General features: G+C 41.3%; 1 protein-coding gene across 7 annotated transcripts in view; it reads right to left on the reverse strand.

Moving 5' to 3' along the window:
- Positions 1 to 23,177, reverse strand: part of KLF12 (KLF transcription factor 12) — a 242,419-nt gene that overhangs the window by 57,805 nt on the left and 161,437 nt on the right. For 6 of the 7 annotated variants that reach the window (XM_074535527.1, XM_074535524.1, XM_074535528.1 and 3 more), the window contains 2 exons: positions 18,392 to 18,527; positions 6,115 to 6,174 (listed from right to left, as the gene is read on the reverse strand). In XM_074535527.1, the coding sequence (XP_074391628.1) occupies positions 6,115 to 6,174; positions 18,392 to 18,527 (196 nt within the window). The remainder of the gene's footprint in view (positions 1 to 6,114; positions 6,175 to 18,391; positions 18,528 to 23,177) is intronic. The other variant, XM_074535526.1, reaches the window with a different exon arrangement.

The raw sequence follows: 23,177 nt of genomic DNA on the forward strand, positions 1-23,177 counted from the left end.
TTGTCCTTTATTAACATTGCTGTTCCCAACAAGTTCTCCAGTTAAAAGCTCATCTCATTAATCCCGAGCAGCTAAGCATCATGCTTTGATTGATTCAGTAAAACAGATCTGTGGTAACTGATAATGAAACCTCTTTAATCTCCTCTTCCAAAAAAACCAAGTCAAACACGACCAGTAAGCATTCAGAAAGGTACAGTCAATCCTTATCAAATTTTTGCTTTTCTCCTTTCTATGCCTAAGGAAGTTAATGCATTTTCCTGTTGATGCAGGCTGTGTGATTGGTCCTCTGCTTCTCTTATCGCATTCCGATCCAACAATAGGTACTCTGGCGCTTTTTTAAGGTATTTTAATCGAGCATGTAAACACGTTTTATTCTTTGATGCTCTTTCATTCAGCATCATTAATCCCCAGCATGAAATCAATAGACTTAAAACATTTAATCACGTCAAAACGCAACATACAAATCCACAAATGACTTCAGTTCATCACACACACTGAATAGCTTGCAAATTGGAAACTATGCCTTCTTTTTGCCTTGGGAATCAGCAAACCCTAAGCCAGTCATCCACTGAAGCAAATAGATCCTTTCTCCAAGAATCTGCCATTAGGCAAAAAAAAAAAAAAAATTGACAAACAAAACATGGGATTTTCTGTTTGCTCTGTCATCTTTTTTCATCTCTTACAGTCTCACTGGCCTTATGAGAAACACTTGTTTTACTGCAATCTCTTGACAGCATGCATGTTTAAAAAAAGTTTAAAAACAATTACAGTAACTGGGTTACAGAATGTACTGGAGATGCAAGAGAATGGGAAAACATATTTGTGGTTGCTTGCTTTCCCTTTTTAACAGCATACATTGTTTCTCTGCTTGACTAGAATGCAAAAGGCTAACAATCCCAGGCACTTAAAAAAAGGAAAAAGAGAATAAGCTCAACCTTATAGATGATTATGATTTCCAAAGTCTGTAGGACACGGAAAGTGACAAGAATTGCTTTGATGGGGCAAAAGTTGTGGCTGAGATGAAAAAAGGGCAGAAACAGGTAAACCGGCAAAAGGAATAGTCTAGGTAATGGAGTAATATCTTTAATTCTACTACATTAAAAAGCACTGAAAGCTTGCTAATTTCAAAGAAAATCCAGTTTGGAAAGATGTGAAGTGTGAGAATGGGCATGCTGAAACCCTGATTTGGGAGGCAGACACACAAAAGCCTGCCTAGGTTCATGATCCCATGCCCACCCACTGTCCCATGAAGAGTCCTACACAGCCTCCCCCAAACCCATGCGGTCCCTCAATATTAGGATGGAGCTTCCCTGGGTACCAACCACCAGGCACATGTCCACACAGACTCATTCTGGCAGCTGCCCATTTTCCACCTACAGGCAAAGCCGTGTCCCGAACTTTCCTGTGCCGTGTGAAGAAGCCCCAGAAGGCAGAGTGCTGATGGTGGTGGCACTGGCAAGGTGCTGTACTGCAGCCCTGCAGTCAGGTAACTCACCCAGAGAAGGAGCACCACCCCAGGAATAATCTGGCTATACAGAGGCAGGACCTTCTGCCTAAGTGTCCATGGAAGCGAGGGTACTCTCTAATCAAGAATGCAAGATCCACAAGGCTAAAAGGTTGGGCAGAAAAGGGGGATCCTGGCTCCATACTGGAAATCTGGACACTAAGCATCTAGAGAAGAACAATGAAAGGTCTGTTTCAGTATCCACAGCTGTTTCTGGCCCATTGTTGCTTCAGGGAAGGGAGCCTACAGTCCCAGTCCTGTCCATGCTCAGGCAAGGATACAGATTCTTCTTACCCACTCTCCTTCCCCATCCCATAACTTCTGTGTTCCTATTTATACAGCTGCCCATATTCAGCAAGAAGAGAGACGACACTCCACTGCTCCCCTCATATCTTATCTGATTAGGCCTACACCAAGGATCCCAATGAGATCAACTTGTGCTCAGAACCTACACCTCAGGTCTCCCAGTCTGTTGATGAGCTAATTAATGAAGCTCATCTGCAAAAGCGGCAGAATTGCTTTTGCTGCTGCCAGTTTGCCTGACAAAAGACTCATCTCTGCTCCATTATAATCCAGAAAGGGCTACAGAGACTACCTCTGAGGGAAAACAATGCTTTTACTTCCTAGTGGTTCTCTATACAATCCATAATGATTGATCTGATGTAACTGGGCTGTGTTTCCAGAGAAGCACTTACATTCTCTAGCCCACTAAAGTATGCACCTAAACTAGATGGGTAAGGGCTCCTTTTCGGTTGTTCCTGGGACATTGAATTCCCTCTAGTGACTATAATGAGGAATTCAAGTGCTTTTCCTCAGAGGTCAGCTCAACCTGCAAAGCTTAACCTTGATATACAGGTAGAAGTCTCATTTCACAGTGAAGCACAAGCACTACTCACTCAAGCATTAAAAAAGTTTTCTGAGAGTGTAACAGAGATATCAGTGCCTCTAGTGTAGCACAACATAGTCCCACTCTGGTTGAGAGAGGGAAAGAAAATTTCATAATAGGTATGACTAATCTGAATTTTACTGTAAGTATACAGAGTGTAAGTGACCTCTTGATTTTGCAGCTTTTCCCATTGAAAGTAATGTTTATGCACTGAGCTGCATGAAGAAAAATATGTAGAATAGGGAATTGCTTCAAATGCTTTGCCTATCCTAGATGCATTAATTTTTCATTACCTCATTTACGGGAAAAAAAAAAACAACTCAAAAAACAAAACAACAAACTAAGAAAAAAAGCCCAATAAAAAACCTGAAGTAAAAGTAAATGTGAAATGAGGACATTCCAAATCTGACAAAGAGAAGATCAAGCATTTTCTGCTGGCAGTGCACTTAATTATTACCAGTAACTTCCTATCTATTATCATCATCATCATTATTATTTATCCTGTTCTTTAAAAATGATCCAGACTACCTCTGCAAATGTGTGGGGTTTTTTTCTGTTTGACAGATGCTAGATTCACTTTCAGCTGAAAGCAATCAAAGTTTAGACACAAGAAATACATCCTTTAAAGCCTGTGCTCTTCAGTTAACAATTTGGCCCTGGAGATGAATTGCAAGTAGAGACATGGGCCTAAACAATCTTACTAACTAATGAGAATGCTAACAAGTAAAGCAGTGTACTCTGCACTGCAATGCCTCTTCTCTCTTTGAACTCATGACAAATGAGAAGGACTGCTTCGAATTAGTCTTACAAATGTCAGCAATACAATAGAACACTGCAAACGTTCATCTTTGAACAGTGGAGAGTCACAGTGAACTGAGGTGAAAATGGTGTCCAGCAGCGCAATTCAGATCAGGAAAGCCATCCAACTCCAAAGCAGCTTGACCTGAACACAGCCCCAGAGGCAGTGCCACAGCTGCCAGCTAGACAGTAGCCAAGAAGTTAGCAGAGGTGCAAGCCAAGAAGCCAGCCATGAGCCCATGTGCCAATGCAGGGAAGCTGTATTCCAGAATTTGGCATCTGGGTCCTCCAGCTGCCAAACATCTCCCATCTGGCTGAGCCTGTGGACGAGGTGTTAAAAAGAGGATCAGGGAAGATTATACAAGAGCTAAAGCAGTACCCTTAGCAAGACAGCAAAGATGAAGAGGCACATTGTGCCCCCAACATGTGGAAACTCGCACACATTATCACTTTGTTCCCAGTGGATCAGAGGAGGCAGTCTGGACAAAACGCTCCACGTTTTAGAGGAAATGAACAGTTAGATGTGCATGAACCGAGGCAACTGTCACAGTCTCTGGCCATCCACAGAGGTCAGCAGATGCAGATTTGCGTGGAATTGGTTTGGAGTAAAACTTGCAACTCTTAGTAGATTTGATGAACCCAATAAGAAAAACTAGGAAAAAAATCGTACAAAAACGTTTCTTCAAGACTTTGTGATCCACTCTGTTCCTCCGTCATCACCAAGAAATTGAAGTATCAAATTCTGTACTTTCCTAACTGGAATACCATACTTCTCGGTGTAATTTTATGAAAGGATAACTTTCTTGCACTTTAGTGAAAAAAGATAAGTTTAGTAATACCAAGTTGAAAAATACCCAAACCTGGGTAGGCATGAAATTTAATTCAAATGAAATATATCCACTTATATAGCTGCATTTAACTGCAGCAGAATTCACTTCTGACAAGCATTTACTGTTCCCAAACTTCAGCAATGCCATACCCCAATGGGAGGGACCAGCTGTGGGGAAGACTCCTAGCACTGTCAGCAGTTTCAAGTGCACCATAAGAATTCATATTTTTAAATAATGCACTGACTTCGATGTTAATCTAATTGATCTTACTTCCACCTTTCAATCTACAGCTAAGTCCACATGGCCCAAATGAGGTTTGACAGATGTGTCATCTTGATCAATTTGGTTCTTTATTTTAAAAACACCTAACTACCCCCCAGCTCTTTTCCAAATTTCTGCTTTCATTAGAACCTATTTGTCTTGCCAAATGTTACCTTTCAGTCACATCTCGCTCCAGTCAGAGCACACCAACTTTCAGCATGAGATGACACCCATCTTCATCTACATCTAACCATGCATGTTTTTCAGGGGGCCTCATTAGTAGGATCTCATATTCATTACTATAGTATATAAATACCGAATAAATTCATGAGGGATTTTTAAAGCAAAATACTGACAACATCAACAAAGAGCAAAAAATTAACAACATAAGTGTCCTTCTTGAAAATGCTTCTTGCAGAATAGAAGCCAACATGCAAAATGTTATATGGTTAATTTAATGCCAACTAAAGAAGCCTGCAATAAAAACTGTATCTGAAATATGCGTATGTTTTAGAAGCACAACATTTTGAGAGACTAGGAGGCTCATCAGAGCAATTCCTGACATTGCACTGATAATACAACCAAATCAAAGAACATTCTAGGGATTTTTAAAAATAAATGTATAGTTTCAATTTCATAGCAAAGGAAACCTTGAAAGATTTGTATTAGCTCTAACAGAGAAATTGCTCCTGCTGCCACTTTGAAAATGTTCGAGTAATAAGATCCTGCAAATTTTTAATATAAATATACCAGTTGTAGTGTAATTAACTGCAAATTGGAGATAGGAGTAGTCTTGAGGAATGACTTCTGTATTTGACTACTCATTAGCAATTTGAAAGTGTAATTGCTCTTAAACATGCTTTCTTCCTAATTTTATTATGAAGCTTAGCTGTACTTATAAATGTGAAGAATTTGATTTATTCTGGAACATACTTGCTTATATTGAATTTGTGAAGTTGTTTTTTCTTCTGTACTCCACAGACCGAAGGAACACAGGTCACTAAGAGCAGATAGAGCAGCGAGCTGATGGGTTTACACTTGCCCCATAATAAACACAGCTCCAAAGGAACCTTCAGAGGGGCACACAAAACAAACAAAAGCAGGGAGGAGGACAGGCAGGCAAGCAAGCACACTAAGAGTGGACATTTCACTGCATACTGCTTTAAAACGCACTAAAGCAACAGCCATGAGTCCCACAAAAACAGGAACCCTACCAGCTTTGGTACATCCTTCTGTCCTTTGACATCATTTCTACCTGGGCAAGTGGGGTGAGCCCGAGGGCCCTTAAGGTACCACAGCACTTGCTGAAGCCTCCCAGTCACCCCTGCTACTGGACTGGCATGTAAACCCTGTGCCATCCATCTACAAGGAACATTACAGAGGAAGGTTTCAAAATTGTGCCCTCCTTGAAATAAAATCAAGAAGATGTTTGCGAAGAGCTCTACCTACATTTTGCAGCTTTGCTTCACGGTAATTGGCAATGATTCACTACAACATGAGCTACATTGATGCACATTAACTTCATTACTCAAATTCAGCAGACTACTTTGAACACTTTAAACTATATTATTAAACATCAGAAAAGGTATTTTCTATTCTTATATTTTAAACACTATGATTTATTAAAAAAAATTTTTTTAAATTGCAGCTTTCCCACCACCCTCTTGAGCCCCAAGATAAAAAAAAGCAATTGCAAAACTCAACTTCAGATCTCACCTAGCCCCACATACCCCCCCAGTCATGACATAAAGAGGGAAAGAAACCTGAAAAGCACTGCTACTTGACTTCATCAATAAAACAGAAAATTATATAATACACAATAAAATGCTTCATACCTGGAGTTGAAAAAACGAAAAGGGTTAACAGCTGACCTGGCACAGCCCCACATGCTCTCTCTGGAAATTGAACACAGACAATTAGGAATTTTAAGTTACCCCAAATAATCGAAGGGGACTTAGACAAGCTTGAGGAACACCTACTGCAAAGTAAGTAAGGCACACAGCCTCAGTGTGGAAGACACTTTAGGATTTTCCCATTCACTCAAAACTCTCCTCAAAGTGAATTTGCTCTGTAGATGCCCCATCTAATGGTAAGTAATTAGGAGCTCTGTGATTAATTTTCATGGCAGCAAAGTCTAAGCTTAAGGACACACATGTCACTCAGTGGAAATTCCGGATCATGATCTATCATTTTCTTATTAAAAAATCATCAGCAACAAAGAGGTAAACTCTAATGAGAATCTACAGCACGCAGACATTGCATGAAGTGGCTGCAGTGCAGGTCTGCTCCCAGAATTCTGCTGCATCAGTAATATTATTCCCACACAAAACCAAAAAACTCAGGCTTTAACATTTTTACTTAGAACTGGGACTCCAGGGAAAATATACAATCTTCTAAAATACCATTTTGAATAATGAACAACACCAATATACAGTGCCATAGCTGTACAAACTCCTATGCTGGTTGAGATTTGGATTACATGAGATGTTCCTTTTCACTGACAAATCCTGATCTACTGCATGTGCTCAAATAAGAAGCTCCATGCAGATGGTTTTTGGAAAAAATTCCACCAAGTCAGGGAGGAAAAAAAAAGAAAAATCTGCAGAAAGCCAAGAACATGAATAAGCTTCTTTGGTCCTTCGGTTTGTGGTTCAGATCTCAAATGTACTGTGAAAGTAGTCTGAGGCTAATGCCCAAGAAACTAGCAAAAATATTAGAGTAACAATATGAATAATAAAAAGCTCAAGCACACTAGCAGTTGAATGTATTTGCACTGAAAATGTTTTGAATCTTTTATAATGCTCAATTAAAATATCCAGGTTGGCATAGGAACTGTTGAAAGTGAAAAGGAAATGTTCAGAACAACTTTGCTTAATTTATAAAATTGCATTTTCCTCTGGCCCTTGGAAACCTACTAACAATCCATTTTCTCTCAAAATTTTGCACTGAATGCTTTGAACCTGTCACACTTCCCTGCTTCAAGTCTACAGTAAATAATGGCTTTCTTTACTGTTTTTGCCATTTGTTAGATGCTAAATTTCTGATAATGACACAAATATGGTATGCAGATGACAAAATGATGTACAGAGTTTTTGAAGTGTAAGTTATTAGCTCTATCACTGCCTAACACTGTTTTGGTTTTTTCCATGCTCCATGTGGAGTCTTTTCCTTCTCAGAAATATGTATCAGGTACTTGTCTCACTGTCTCAAATAGGTACAAATTTTATTCTACAACTGTGTCAGTACCTAATCAAAGAGCACTGTGACAAAATCTCCCCTGCCTTATCAGCCCTCAAATGAAAACAATATGCACTGGAATAAATGGTTACTGGAAACCATTAAGACCAATGGTTGTGTTCCATGTCAATTAAATTATAATCATCTCTGTGTCTCACTGGAAAATAATTTATTTGCACAGGTGATATAAACATCAATACATTACCTGGAAGTCATAATTCTACATTTCAGACATTCCTTTTCATAAAGTTCCCTTTTTAACAACTAAGCAACTTGGCAGACCAAAATACAGTTGCTGAGGTTAAGTATTTGCATGTTGAATTTTTGACAGTGGGAAATTTAGCAGATAGCTAAAACTCTATTTAGAACCTACAGTATCCAGGCACTGAAGCAAAAGACACTCATCCAAACAACCTCACTGACACCTTAAATTTACTATGGCTCCTTTCTGTTTGGTGTGAAAGCCAAAGGGCTGTGGCCTCTCACCCTGCCTCTTCTCCAATCCAAAAACCATGGAGAGAAATACCTAATCCTTGCCTCTGGAACCTCAAGCTTATCTGTGCTATGAAAATGGCTAAAACACATCTCAGACCATGTAATCAGTATAAAAAGGATCTGTAACAGTTACTTCCCAATCCAAAATGCAAGTGCAGAATAAAGAGGAAAAGGACCATTCCTAGGTATCTTTTGCACACAAATGCAGATATCCGGCTTCCTGAGTTAGTGCTCTAACACCAGGCTTTTATATCATGGGTGGGTGGCTGCACTACTGCTGGCTGTCACATTTTCACACAGAGAGATGGCCAATGGGAAGAGGACAGCACACTCTGGGTGTTACAGCAGGCAGCAACAGGTAAGCTCAGAACTTGATCTCTTCATTTCCACAATGGAAAGTTGGGAATGTGAGCTGCTCTTGTTTTTTTTTTTCCAAACTACTTTAATGAACTATTACAGTTCAGAAGCCCAAGCTCCAAAGAGAGCAGAACCAACTCATAGCCAAGTACCCACCCAGGATGTAAGTGGAGACATCTCTAGGAAGCTAACTGCTCTGCCCACTGAACTTCAAAGCCTTTAACTCTTTCTTGACTATACCCCGCAAGTGTTAATGCCTTGTGCAGGTGCTCTGCCACAGTGCTGGAGCCAACCACCTATTTCAGAAGCTCACAACACCTCCATCAGACCTCCCCTAAGGCAGAAAATCTGCATCTTGTCTCAAGTGCCTATGCTGCTGTGGCTCATCTTGGTCCTGGGTACCTGCAGTGTTTCATGTGTGTTGCAAGCATTTGGGGATAGTGCAACCTCTATGTGATGCAATATATTGGCAAGGATGTACCTGTTACAGAATTGCATGCTCCTCTCAAGCAAAAGGAGAACCATCTTCTGTTATTCTGACTATAGGAATGGCAAAACATCTCAGAAATCATGTGGTGATACAGCCAGCCGAGCAGTTCTGAAGTGGAAAAATGGAGTGCAAAAGGAATCAACCTGCTCAGCTTGGTAAATAATTTTCAGCAAACAGTTTATTACACAACATTACTCTATTATTGTGCTTTTGAAACTTTTATGACTGAGATTTTGGTCATTATTATAGTTCCTCCTGTGAACTTATTTATCAATGGTTTGACTCTTTGGCCCTGACAAGCAACTGATTATAGAAACAGCAGTGCTCATCAGTTCTTAAGAGAAATACCATGGTGACTTATATGTCTATCTGACAGCCCTGTGTGTCCCTGACTTATCATGCATTATCCCAGCACTATGCTAAATATTGTACTTTTCATGCAAATAATTGAGGTACACATTTTGACAAGACTGGGACTGCTGACTTTTAATGAGTACATCAACCAAGTATTTCTTTTACAGCCTGACATCAGCTTCGGGTGATTTCCAGGTTAATTTATTTTTCGGGCTCTGTTTGCAGTGCTGGGCTTTTCAGCCAGCAGCAGATCCTGTCCACAGGCCTTGAGGTGAGCCCTTTCTAGGGCAGCCTCCGGCCCCAGTGCCTGCCAGCCTGCTCCATGCCCCCCTGAGCTAGCAACACAGGCTAGACAAGAGAGCTCTGCCAGTTCTGCCTCCTCTGATCCACCCTGGTCTCTTCCTTATTTTCTGCCTGCCTCAGCTTTCATACTTCCTTGCACTGCTTTATCCTCTGGCAACTCAGTACATTTCGCAAGGATAAATAAAGAAAAATATGACCCAGAACCTCATGCTTGACACATCTTTGGTCACTGCTCTAATGATGGAGGTGCAGAGTTTGACTCTGAAACCTGTGACTGTGATTACTCCAGGCTTAGATACTATAATGTCAGGCACTGTGCTCCTTGTTTCAGCCTTCAATTCCTGTATTTTGACTAGAGTAATTTCATGTGTGCGGCGGCCGTGAGGTCCAAGTATCCTTTCTGTGATGTATTCAGAATAGTAATGCTCATGTTCTAAGTCACATGCACATGGACAGTGCCACCTCCTTGGCACACAGGCTCAACACAAAAAAACCCTCTCTTCATATCCATCATCCAAGAGCTTCCATTCCCTCTTCTTTTATCTCCAGCATAAAAAGAACTTGCTGTGAGAAATGAGGTTGTGGTGAAATCACTTCTAGTCAAAGAGGATTTAACTAATAGATGGGGAAACCTACTACAATCTTTTCCCATTACGCAGGAGAAAGGAAAATGGCAGGAAAAAAAAGTAGGGTAATTTTTTTATTCCTGTATTTACATGCTCATTCAATTATGCCTTGCCAACAGTGTTCCCCTCTTAATAGTTCCCTCCTTTACATGCAGTTTACATACCCGTGACCTACATAACTTTTGTGGCTTTGCATGCATTGACTTCAACACTCAGGACAATATTTCCATAAATCAGTGTAAGCACTGCTATTAAGATTTAATTGTGCTGCATGTACGTCTGTCAAAAATCACAGGAACTGCCTTATGGAAAAGGAAAGATAAAAACTTATCTAATCTAGATAATGAAACAAGAAGCAATTTTGGCTCAAGTGACAGCAGAGGACAATGCTCTTTCTTTTTCTTATCAGTAAGTCAAAGTAGCAGTTCGCTGAGGAAGTTTTATTGTGGCTTTTCCTGGCAGTGTTCTGCTATCCAATCCACACCTATGAGTACTGGTTATAGCTCTAAATTTCTTCAGGCACACAGCTCTGCCCCTACTTTCTGTGCTGATTTAGAAAGACAAAACATAAAAAGCTGAATAACAAATCACTGGGGAAAGAGATGCCAAACAGGTGTACAAACTGCTAACTGGGTAGTAGTAACTCAGAATGTTATTTATAATTCATTCTTCGGAGTCATGCTCTTCAAGCAATTACAGAATGCCTGCCTCACTATCCATAAAATGCATTTCACATATCTAACCACTAATGACTTGAGCTTCACTCTGGAGCAACACATTTTAGTGGATTAAGCATGGGAGCAAGAGGCAGATGTACCTGATCCCAACTCATTCTCTCCTTGCCTGCATGGCCTTGAGCAAGTCACTAACCTGTGGATAATTATAATATGTGAACACACAGGGGACCTGTAAAATTTAATTAGTTAATGTTTGCAAAGCACTCCAAAGACAAAAAATGCTTTATGAATGATAATTACACACTATTGTTTCATGGCATTTTATTCCAAAGCATGTTTGTGTAAACATGTTTAGAAATGTAAAATTCCAGTAATAGCAAAGTTTGACAACTACCTCAAAATGACTGGCACTTCTTAGACTAAAATTTAAATTAATTAACAAATTTAACTTATGTTAAGAAGACATATGTGAATTCAATACAGACACTAAACTGAAGCTGGGAAGCAAGATCTTTGAAAGTTTCTTTGTGACAGCTAAAGGAAGTGAAAAAGACATATAGAAGGTATCAATGAACCAATACCTGTAACTCTTTCACTGCAAGATAATGGTGCTCCAAATAGCCTAAGTGTTGAGTTACTTTTCTTTTCTTTAGCATCCAGACTTCTGTTAGTTTCAGGACTAATCATTAGACCAAACAAATTCATGGCAAACAAAAACAGGATTTTGGACTTTAACAGAACCAGGATTCCTTAGTTCTTCAAGCTTATAATGCAATTAATTTAAATATTTCTCTCAAAAGGAAAAAATTACTCCTAGCAATGGTATGGTAAAAGCTCTAGAATGACCTACTCAACAGTCATGGAAACTTATTCTTACAGAGGAGACAGGAATATATGATTTTATGTAGATCAAGGTAAAAGCACTCTTATTTTCAAATTAGCTTTCTTCGGGGAACAACTGACAATACCCCAATCTCCTGACACACTTCCATTTCAGCAACACAGCCCTTTCAAAGCAGGAAGTTATGTTAATTTCTCTGTAGAAGCAGGTTTTGATTTACAGTTGCCATTCACCTGGCCCTTGTTTCTAATGATCTTTGGCAGATGGGTAATCCTGTTATTCTGGCAAAAGGCCTTGGGACACATAACAGAAAATTTTCATAGCAAAAAATCCCAGTGCATGCACAGGATGGCATCCTTTGATTTTACTGCCCAACTCTCCTTTTGTCAAACATCACATATTTTAAAAAAGGAACCTTTTTAGAACAATATAGGTTTATTGGATTATTGAAACCCCAGCTTCATACTTAGTGCCTAAAGAAAGAGCAATTCCCAAAGGTACAGAGGTCTTTCAAACTCTTGAAGTCCTTAATAAGGGCTTCAGGCCAATTCATTTTTATAAACAAACAGATGTTTCTGAGTATTCAGATTTTGGTAGGAATAGCTTTATAAAATGCCATATAAACCCACTGTAGAAGAAGTCAGTACTTCTTCAACAAGCTGTCTGAACTGCATGTAGGGAGTGCACATAGGTAGGAGAAATCACACCTGTAACAGTTGAGGCAGGTCAAATTTAGATGTACTAAGTTCAACTTCTTCTCAAGCCAAAAACTTCCAGCACAGCCTTAGAAAATAACATAGAGGGGGTTTCGTTATACATAACTTCAGCAATGTAAAGTTTTATCACTCTCTAAACCACCTGTCCAGGTTTCTTTACAGCTGCTGGGGAAGACAGATACCTTTTGAAAGGTAGATGAGCATAACTGGTAACATGCTTAGACCTAGAAATATCTCTCCACTAAAGGAATCCACAATACTTGAGCCTAACTTTTAGATATTTTGCATTGTGAGAGAGGAACTTTGCTGCAAGGTAATGTCCAAATTGGACAGTCCAGCAGTACCAGAGGGTGCCTAAGGTAGCTGAGACACAGTACACTGCCAGCTCAGCAGTGCCCTTGGCTCAGTAGCCAGCATCCAACCCAGCAACAGTTTTCACTGTAGAAACCTCTTCTTTTCTGCCACAGGATACTTACTTGAGACTGCTGACAAAAAATAAAACTAGAACAGAAACATCCCTGAAATAAAGACACAGTGGGGGCATCAACCATAACACAGACACCTTGCAGGGCTCTATGTCACTACTGTCTCTCGCTTACATATCTGCACAAACGCCTCTCAACACTTTTAGCAAGTCAGTTCAGTTTGTAGAATAACTCTGGAGGAGGCCAAGGAGGAGCCTCACCATGTTCCAGCCTCTGGGGAGGTCAGAGGCCCATAGACAGTTCTTTCTGAGTGTGTGGTCCAATTTCCCTGCAATTGCAGCAACTATGTAACCTTCTGCTCTAAAGTCTTGCTGCAGTGGAAAAATGCATCCCAGACTTGGGTACTCTTCATGAGACAACTAAAATTGAAATTGATATATCCCCACAACTTCACTTCAAACCAATTAGTGTTCTCCAGTGGAAAAAAAAAAAACAAAACCTTTATTGAGGAATCCTGGATGAGCACTAGCCAATTTTCCATATGTAAAATCACCACTCAGTTGTGTGCCAGTTTTAAAATGAGCACAGGCAGATGTACCAGAGAAGAGGGAAGCAAAGTTCACACAAACACTGCTGAAACACCCTCCCTTATGGTTTTTGGAGACTCTGGACAAAGTATTTTGTCTGCAAGTGGAAGGAAAAAATGAGGTGAAAGTTCCCTATAATGAACAGCTCAACAGTAGTAATGATTGCGACCAAAGCAGGAAAACAAACTAAAACAAAATGTAGAAAATGAACGGCTGATGGCAATAAAGATACAAACTTCTAAAGGGATAAAAATAAACCGCAGAAGTTGATTTACAAAGAAGAGGAGGGAGAAAAAAAGATATTTAGGAAAAATAAATCAGATTTGAAAAGCACGTACTAATTTAAGAGAGTACATTGCTATGCTGGCTATACTGTCTGTTGTGGAGTCTCCTTTTTGCTTCTGCAGTATCCAAAACTAACTCTTACTGTACTGCAGTAACAGATGCCAGAGAAGTTAAAAATAAAGTAAGATGATCACATTACCACCAATGTATCAATCACATAAAGTAGCCAAAGAGAACAGGGTCCCTAATCTCATTTTCATACAAGCACTCTGAAGCACCCAGCTCAGCCTAAAGAGGAATTCATGTTAAAGGTCAGAGCAGTCACATACAAATGACAAATCCCATCTCTGTGAATTAACTGCAGCTATAACTACAAGTAGACAGGATTTCCTCTCTGAAACTTCTGTCTCTCCCTTACTCCAGAAAAACAATACACTATCTGAAACATCATCAGTTTATATGTACAGTTCCTCTTTTCCTTGACATTTGAAAGAAAACATGGTTCCATCAAAGGAGTTTTCTCCACTTACAACACCTAAGGAGAAAAGTATCCCAGAGAGAAAGAGGAAGTTCTGCACCTTTGGATTTTTACCAACACACTGGTCAAAATTTCCCACTAAAAATCACCTTCTGCCCCTCCTGCTTCTGCCCTCAGTTTCCGCAAGTAGGAGAACTTAAATTATGCATATTCAAGGAGGGGAGAGCTGCATGCTGCAAAATATTATATTTTACCATACAAGTGCAGGAAATAAGAAGATGAATGCTCTGTTCAGGGTTTGCCTTAGTATGTGCCATGGAGGTGGCTCTTGAGGCCATCCTGCATCACTTCTGCCTAGGGATGGAAAGGCTGCCAGGCTGAGGGAACAGCATGCTGCCTCTGTGAGGGACCCTAAAAAAGTTTTACTGGGCTTCGAGAGGTTGACTAATGCCTTCTCCTCCCCTGGCTTCATAAAGATTTCTGGAGTGTATCTGAGACTTGGTTCTGAATATACGATGCTATTCTTGCTGTGTAATAAGCATCAGTGGTGTCAGGCACATAGAGGCAAATCTGCTCTTTGTTAGATGTTACATGTCAAAATGAGTTTGTAAAACACGTCACAGAAAGGATGAAATGCTGCTTACAATGCAAAGCCCACTGAAATCTACATAATGTTGCAATATTTATTATCAGTCAGAGTGTATTATCTGAGATTAATAAACAATTCTTAGCCCGTATTTTGTAAGACATAGCAATTTCCATAAACCAGCACTGTCACAGGAAGAATTTTCACTGAAGCACCCTGCTTGAAATAATGACTTTATTTATCTATAATTTTACATTATTGATTGGGTTTGTTGAACTGAAAGAGAACTGTGAACTCATTCCAAAAGAACTACTGAGAAAGAAGTCTGGAAGCTCAGCCAACATAAAGCTTGCAGCAAGAAGGCAATTTTCCTGAGAAAAAATTGTCATACTTGGTCACTTTACAAATATGCAAGGAAATTACATTCTGTTTGTGTAAATAAGAACTAATGCCAAACACGTGGCTCTAAGCGTTTCATTGTCACAATTTTTATTATTAAGAATTTTGTTCCTGTAAGACTACAGTGGACACAAAACAAAGCAGCAACATAGGTGGATGCCACCCAGTTAAAGAGGACAAGAAAAGCAAAGCTTTCAAATAGGCATTCGAAACTGTCCAATCAAGTGTCATTTCCAAAACAACAAGCTTAAAAATGGCTGCATTAAAACAACAGTTTCTCCCCAAAAACTGACAAGCTGATTTCCCTTTGGTTCAAAGGTGGCAGACTGAGATGCAAGGTAAGATGCAGGAGCATTCAGTACCGCGCTGCCAGTCCCAGTTTCTGGCGCAGCAGCTCCCCAGGCAGGGATTGCCGTGGCCTCCCGTGGCACCAGGGATGTGCAGGGCTGACGTGTGTGCCAGGCAGCTGCTGCACCACCCCTGGGCCATGGAGAGGAACGGGAGCTCACAGCCTGGAGTGTCTCTGCCCCTGAATTAGCTCCCACAGGGCACAGGGATTGCTGCCTGAGCGCGCCAAGCACTCCCCAGCCCTACAGAGCGAGTGAGGTACCTGCCTGGGATGCAGACAGCCACGGAAGCAAGATCAGTCCTGAGCCCCACAGACTGCACACAAGGAAAGGCAGGGCACTGAGGCAATCCCTCACAGCCCCACATGCTGTGTGAGGGGCTCTACAGCATCAACCCAAAGCAAATGCCCACTACCAGATTCTGAAAGCCCCAGAGTCTGAACCCCCTTACTGCTTTCAAGAGAATAGGTGGCAGTAGGCAAATATATATACATATATTTATATTCATAAGCCTTATGCAGATTAATTTAAAACATGCCTGAAAAACAAGCAGGAAAAGATCAGCTGCTGTCTCACACCTGCTACCAAGCACCTAAAAATTGGTATGGTGTTTAACAAAGACAAGACTGTAAAACACCAATTGGTACTGAAGAAAAGGATGCTCCCATCATTTTCAAAGTACTGAGGTGTAGTTCCCAGCCACTCTCTGCAAGAAGTTATTTTTTGGGCAATTATTGACCAGAAAGAGCTCACAAGCTCACTTAGAACAACACACTCTGTGGGACAGTCATCCAGACTCGAGGGCCAGCCTGCCTCCCTCAGGCACTAAGCTTTGACCTACACTTCACTGACTGCTGAAGAGTCTTTCTGTGCATGTCCCTAGGCTGCCCGGTTATTCAGCAGAACATTAGGTGCCTTTCCATGTCCTCAGAGGAAATTCCTGTCTGCTAAGTTTAGATGCTGAAATTGAGCACACAGGATCTCCCTCTGGAAGGCTTCAGAGGCACTTTCCTCTCTGCAACAAGGCTATGTAGAATGAGAGTTTCTTTTTCAGCGGACTCCTTTGCTAAACATCTAATATTAAGGTACATATTAAATGCCTAAAATCAAAATAGAGCCTGCCCTGTAGAGCACAATATTGCAGACCAAGTAAGAAATAGATTGAGTGCAGTTAGCCTGAAGTGCCAAAACTCCTTTTCAACTCAGCAACTGTATGTGTGGAGTCTGTGACTGAGAATGAAGTAAAGATGACAAATTGCAAATCACAGTCAAATTAGATTTTCCTAATGGGGCTTTTGAAATAAACTAACAAATTACTGTTTAAATAAAACCTGTAACAAGAATGAGTTGATGTTATATTATTAAATTTCTTAATTTGATTCTTAAGCTCCAGAGTCAGTCAAGTGATACTCAACATATTTACCTTCACAAACTGTGGAATGCATTGTACAAAAGCTAAAAAAGCTTCCCATGGTTTGACCAATTCTCTAAGTGTTCAAGCAATATCCATCATGGAGAACAGTATCTGCCTGCCAGTCATACATTAAAATTATCTGCTAGTGCTCCATACTTCCTTTGTTCAGTAATTAGACAGAGCAAAATCATTTACTGCAAAATCACGACACATTGTTTTATTTTTCTGGCTTACTATGTGTGCTATAAATTGAGAAAAAAATACTTAGCACTTCGGGGCCTGCTGTTGTGACTAGAAAATTGAAAATACATATGGGACCTGTCTATCAAGCAATATCCTCACTGGCAAAGAAACTCTCCCCCCTCCTTTATCACTGTTAGAAAGGGAGCCTGCTAATCACAGAACCAACACCTTGTCTTGCCTTGCTCACAAACACCTCTCTCTGCTTAAGGAGAATATCAGTCTGAGATTCACAGTTATGGTGCTTGGCTGACAGAAGAGGTAGTACACGTCTGGCAAAAAAACCCCAAAGGCAGTACCTCCCCAAACATGGCTTAGCTCTTTTAGCTGCTGATGTCCAGGAAAACAAAGCAAAACATTTTTAGATACCATATTAAGACATTTAAAATGCATCTATAATAACTTAAACAATAGCAATGTCTAATGGCCTTAATTACACCCATTTTTATTTCATAATGTCCAGAATGCCCATATTTTGAACCTCTCAGATAAAGTAACATCTTTTGTGGGTCTAGCACAGGCTTCAGTGCCTGGAGGCTCTAGTTCTATTTCCAGCTCTGCTTCAGACCAACAGGGTGACCTTTACGCATAACCTCATTTTGCTCACCTATAAAACTGGGATATTAATACTTATTTACCTCACAGTTGGTTCCCTTCCAGCTGCTACAGTGACTGGCCAACCTCATGCATCTACAGAATTGCAAATGTTCATGATAAACTGCTTCCTTCTTTTCAAACAAGCAGTACAGGTACTAAATTAAGAAAATATTTGTCCACCCAGTTAGCAAAAGTACACAGAAAAATAACCGCAGTGGAAAATTGTTCGAAGCCCCTCAGTAATTTCCTTCCAATGACACCGTCCTTCAGGAGAAATGCTGCTAGTTCCTATCTGACAGCAACTAGAATCAACTTCTTGATGCTGATTTCAGTCAAGGAAAAAATGCATGGTTTTGAGTAATCTAACCTGGTCTCTCTTTGGAGAGGATATAAAACCCACTGCAAGCTTTCCAAGTACATCAAGGGAAAGAAACAACTTCAATTCGAAACTCAATGAGGGCAGAGAGAAAGAAAGGAAAAGATCATGAGAGAGACAAGAGATACAGTCATCTCTTCCAAGAAAGGGAATAAATCTCCAGGGAAAGGTGCTGGCAGGTATGCTGCCTGCAGGCAGGAGGACAGCCCTGTAGCAGAGGTGCCTCCCTGGGCCTGGGAACGCCTCAGCAACACTTATCTTGTCTGGGAACGCGATACTTACTCTTGTACTGCTCTGGCTATGGAGAGCGCTGTAGATCCAGTTTCATTAACGCTATCTAAGGTCACATTTGGCAGGTCGTCATCATCACTGTCACTTTTAATTTGTCTGGGAGATAGGCCTCGGGGGTCCATTTGTGCTGGAAAGAGACATATAATGGATTAATATGAGTGTGCTGAAATTAATCTTGTCCCAGAACAACATCAGAGCACACAACACGTCTGCCTGCTCTGCCTGGAGAGCACTGAGCTTCCCAAATCAGCTGATAGGTGGGCAAAGCCACTCAGGGGTGCCACAGCTGGATGTGAGCACTTCCGGGGCATGCAGGTCTGTGAATTCACAGAGGCTACACCAATGCACTCAGCAGTACCTTAAAATCACTGCTCAAACCACATCCAACAAAATCCCCGTTTACCCTCAAGTAACTTATGCTGCCTGACTTCAGAAAGTGAAGGGGAAGGGAAGAAGGGAAAGGGTTACATCTGCTTTGAACAACACGGAACACTCAAAAGTACAATTGACAGCAAAATTTCAGGAGCAATCTCTGATTCTGAACGTTCACTGTGAGGTATCAGGATGGAATCCATGTCACTCCACTCAATTAAAATTTAGGCATCTAAAACTCCAATCCTCCTGATTTCTGACATAATTCAACACCACTGTCAGCCTCTGAAGGATCCTTCACTCCACACTATGTGTAACCCCACACAGGCAACCAACATTCAGGTGACCAGTATCAGTGGGGCTAACGCATTTTTTAATAAGTCACCCAGTTTCAGGTCTTACAAATATCTGAAGATCAGGAATTGCAGGATTGTTTTACCTGTCCACAGCTGACAGTATCCATATTGCATGGCAAAGGAGTAAGTGCCCAGGTGCTGGCAGCAACAGCTGCAGGAACTTGTATGAGGAGCAGCCAGGGCTGCCCCATGGTGGACACAGTGCTGGGCACAGCTGAGCCCTGCAGACAGTGGGGGTGTCTCAGGGAAAACAGGTTTAAGAAAAGGTAAAACAACTGGCCAGGAAAGGAGCAAGGGAAAAAAGTGTGAGAAACACTTTACACTGAGGGTGGCAGAGCACAAGAACAGGCTGCACAGGGAGATTGCAGAGCCTCCCTCCCTGTAGACATCCAAAACCCACCTGGACGAGTTCCTGTGTCACCTGCTCCTGGTGACCCTGGCTTGTCAGGGGTGTTGGACTGGTTGATCTCCAGAAGTCACTTCCAATACTAACAGTTCTGGGATCATGTGAAACAGCTCTGGAGATACCAATGTGCAAGGAGATGGAGGGGAGAAGGTTCTCCTTAATGGGGCAGTCTCTGGAGGAGACTGCCCTGACGGGAACTACTGTCTACAGGGAACCAACAATGGAGCAAGGGAACAGTGTGATGAGAAAGAGCAGCAGAGAGGAACAATTATAGACTAAACCCAGTCCCCATCCCCCTGGCATGGGGGAGGGGGAAGAGCTGGGAATCAAGGAGGGGAGTCCTGGAAAAGGGGGTTGGGGACTGTGGTTCTCACCATCCAAATCTACTTTTAATTAGCAATAAATTACTTTTCCCTGTGCCGAGTCCTATTTGCCCGTAAAGGTAACTGGTAAGTGATCTCCCTGCCTTTATCTTGAGCCTTGAGCTCTTGCACTTTATCTTCCCCCCTGCTCTGTGGAGGAGGAGTGAGAACAGCTGGGTGTGCACCAGGCAGATGGCCACCAGAGTTAGCTTTTCTGCCAAACACATACAGGGAAGGAGAGGAGAACAGAAAGGCAGGTGACCTGCCTTCCCTCTTATGATGGTTGCTGTCCTTCAAATGGGAAGAAAGCAGAATTCAGCAGGATAGGGGGAGGGAACCAAGAGATGGGTATAGAGGGGAAATACGGGGCACAACTGCGGCTTGGGAGTGCTGAGAGGAACTGGGGCTTGTTTGTGCCCTAGATGTGGAGAAAGAGATATTTCTCCTTACTCAATAAATACCACATAGGATTAGCAGGTGCTGAGAGACACCCAAAGCAGCTGGGGAAGAGAGTAAAACTGGAGAGACGTCTGAATCTGCAAGGGAGGCATAGGAAGGGGAAACACAGGCAGAGATTTGAGTGAAACTGTGTTTATTTTGTCTGCTCTGGTGAAATAGGGGAATTCATGGTTATTGATTTAAAGAGCTAACTGTTGCAGTTTGTTAGCTTGTGCTCTCCTGTATTGCAGAGGAGACAGGACACTTTCTTCCGGGTCTAGCAACACGATTTTTGAGAAGGGATTCATTCCTACTCAACTCTGGCTAACCACAGACCTAGGTATCACAGGCTCCCTTTAGAGACCATGAACAGTTCAGTGGGCCCACAGCTAGGCAGCAGCTCCAAAAGTCATAGTTAAATCTGTCATTATGCTATCTTTCTTATGTTACAGTGCTTACTGACTCTACAAAAGGAACTGAGTTACAATGAAAAATGGGAGGGCTACAGATACTTCAGGAGCTGTGCATCCATAACAGTAGGACTGATGAATAGCTAGGCTCTTGAAAAGAAAGCACTCCACAAATGAGTGATGAATCCAGGGAAAGCTAGTCTTAAATTTTAATTTATGTGTTAGCTGCAAACCACCTGTGAGTAAAAGAATACTGATTATAGACTAACTTTCAGCTGTGGTTTTTATGTTACAGAATTTCATAAGGAAAATACTGTTAAATACATTCAGTAAGCTGATGGAACAACTCCTGCTGGAACCAAATTTAAAGTGCATTTACAGTGGCACAGTACTTCTTCTATTACCTTTCTACAGGCACAGGTTAGGTGCCTCCGTAATGCTGGCTATGTTTGGGCTGCTTATTATTTCTTCATGGATGGCAAACACCTTTTGCTTATCAAAGCAAAGGCTGTTGTCAGCAAACCTGTATCAGACAAACATGACTTAGAAATTGTTTGAAACATTCAATTGTTTTAGGCAGAATGAGCACCATTCTGACTGTGCTTCTTAAAATCACAACTTACACATGATGATATTCAATGTGTAACCTCAACCTGAGCACTAGGGACAATCTAGTACTTTATTTAAAAGCAACTGAACAACCTAGTGAGCTGATTCAGCCCCAGAAAACTATTGCGAAAGAAGTGCCACTCCTGCCTTGCTCCCTAATGCTTCTTCTTAAAAGAATGACTTTATTACTATGTATTTCATTAATTCTAAATCTAGAAAAGATTATATTCTTTTCATAGAATCACAGACAGGCATGGGTTTGTAGGGACCTTAAAGATGATCTGGTTCCAGCCCCTCTACCATGGGTAGGGATGCCATCCACTAGACCCAGTTGCTCAGAGCCTCATCCAACCTGGCCTTGAATACTTCCAGGGATGGGGCATCCACAACTTCTCTGGGCAACCTGTTCCACTGCCTTACTACCTTCTGAGAAAAGCTTTTATTTCCCCCATTAAAGTGAATTTCATTACAAAAATTATGCTTTTATCTGCCCAGTATTTAAATGTGCTACTTGTGAGAGCTAGCTATTTGTCCACAGAACTAAAAAGTGTAACAAAAAAGCTATGTATGTTAACTGAGGCTTAATCTGACTTGCACTATAGCAAAGGTTTTAAGTAGGTAGCTCTGAAACTAAAACTAACTTGAAATGATGGAAGTTGTTGCATAACTGAGTCTGTAATACAGTTCTTATACATGAACTCTGATCACTTAAGCGTGAATACACCTACATAAAAAGAGATGGTATAAATGTGTATGAACAATCTTACATACGTTCCTTCTTTGTAAGACATGTTGTTTCATTATTACTGCAGACTGCTGGCTCTTAAGATATTAATGAGACTCCTATGACATCTGGTATTGATTTTAGATTACTACAGGAATGTGCCAGGATCAAAGCTCTCAATTACCTTCTCCTTGTTTCTGCTCGGTAAATCCTACTCCATACACTTCTAGCACAGACACAAAGCTGTGAGCAGCATTTTACTTTTTCACCCAGGGACAATTTACTGTACTCACTGGGTATAGTGGGCCTGATCAGGCACACTGCACTCACTGGGTATAGTGTGCCCCATCAGGCACCAATGCTTGAGCACATAATGAGGTGCTGCCACACGTAACTATGGAGAGGATAAAAGGTGAGGAATGGAAATGTATCAGTGGGTAAATTCAAAGGCAGGTATTTCAAGCACTGCTATATATTTGCAGAAAATCTAACTAAAGATGGCAAGTAAATAAAACAATGTTCTTGGGATTATTCCCTTACTTTTTATGTCAGTCCACATATACATCCTTTTTTCTCTCTCTCTTCATTTGTCACTTCCTTCCAGCTCACAGCCGTGGGTGGCCGAGGCACTGGGGAGTGAGGTGACTGACCAGGGGGCTGAGCCTTGCTGCTGCCAGCTGGTGCAAACTGGCCTGTGTTCTCATCAGCATGGCTGCAGCTGCTAGGGGAAAACAGCCTTTCCAGCTACTCTCCTCCCTGAAATGGGCCACGTGAACAACCAACTGGCCAAAAGCCTAACAGATATCTCCTCCTCACCGCTCTCTGCAGTGTGCAAACTGCAGCACAGGACTGTCACACATCAGGAGTTCATGACTCCTACTAATGTCAACAGCTTTGACTTTTGCTTGGACATCTAAGAACAACTGTCCAACTCCTGGCACCAAGGTTTATGAATACCAGCCTCAGTTCATAAGCACTGAATTAGAAGTAATTACTGGTCTAATGAACACCAAACAGGAGAGGATGAAGAGATGCAGGCAAGAGATAGTTTAGCAAATGAGATAAAAAAGGTGGGGGACAAGTGAGTAACAGAATGCAAC

This window comes from Zonotrichia albicollis, chromosome 2 (assembly GCF_047830755.1).
Source record: "Zonotrichia albicollis isolate bZonAlb1 chromosome 2, bZonAlb1.hap1, whole genome shotgun sequence".
Taxonomy (NCBI): domain Eukaryota; kingdom Metazoa; phylum Chordata; class Aves; order Passeriformes; family Passerellidae; genus Zonotrichia; species Zonotrichia albicollis.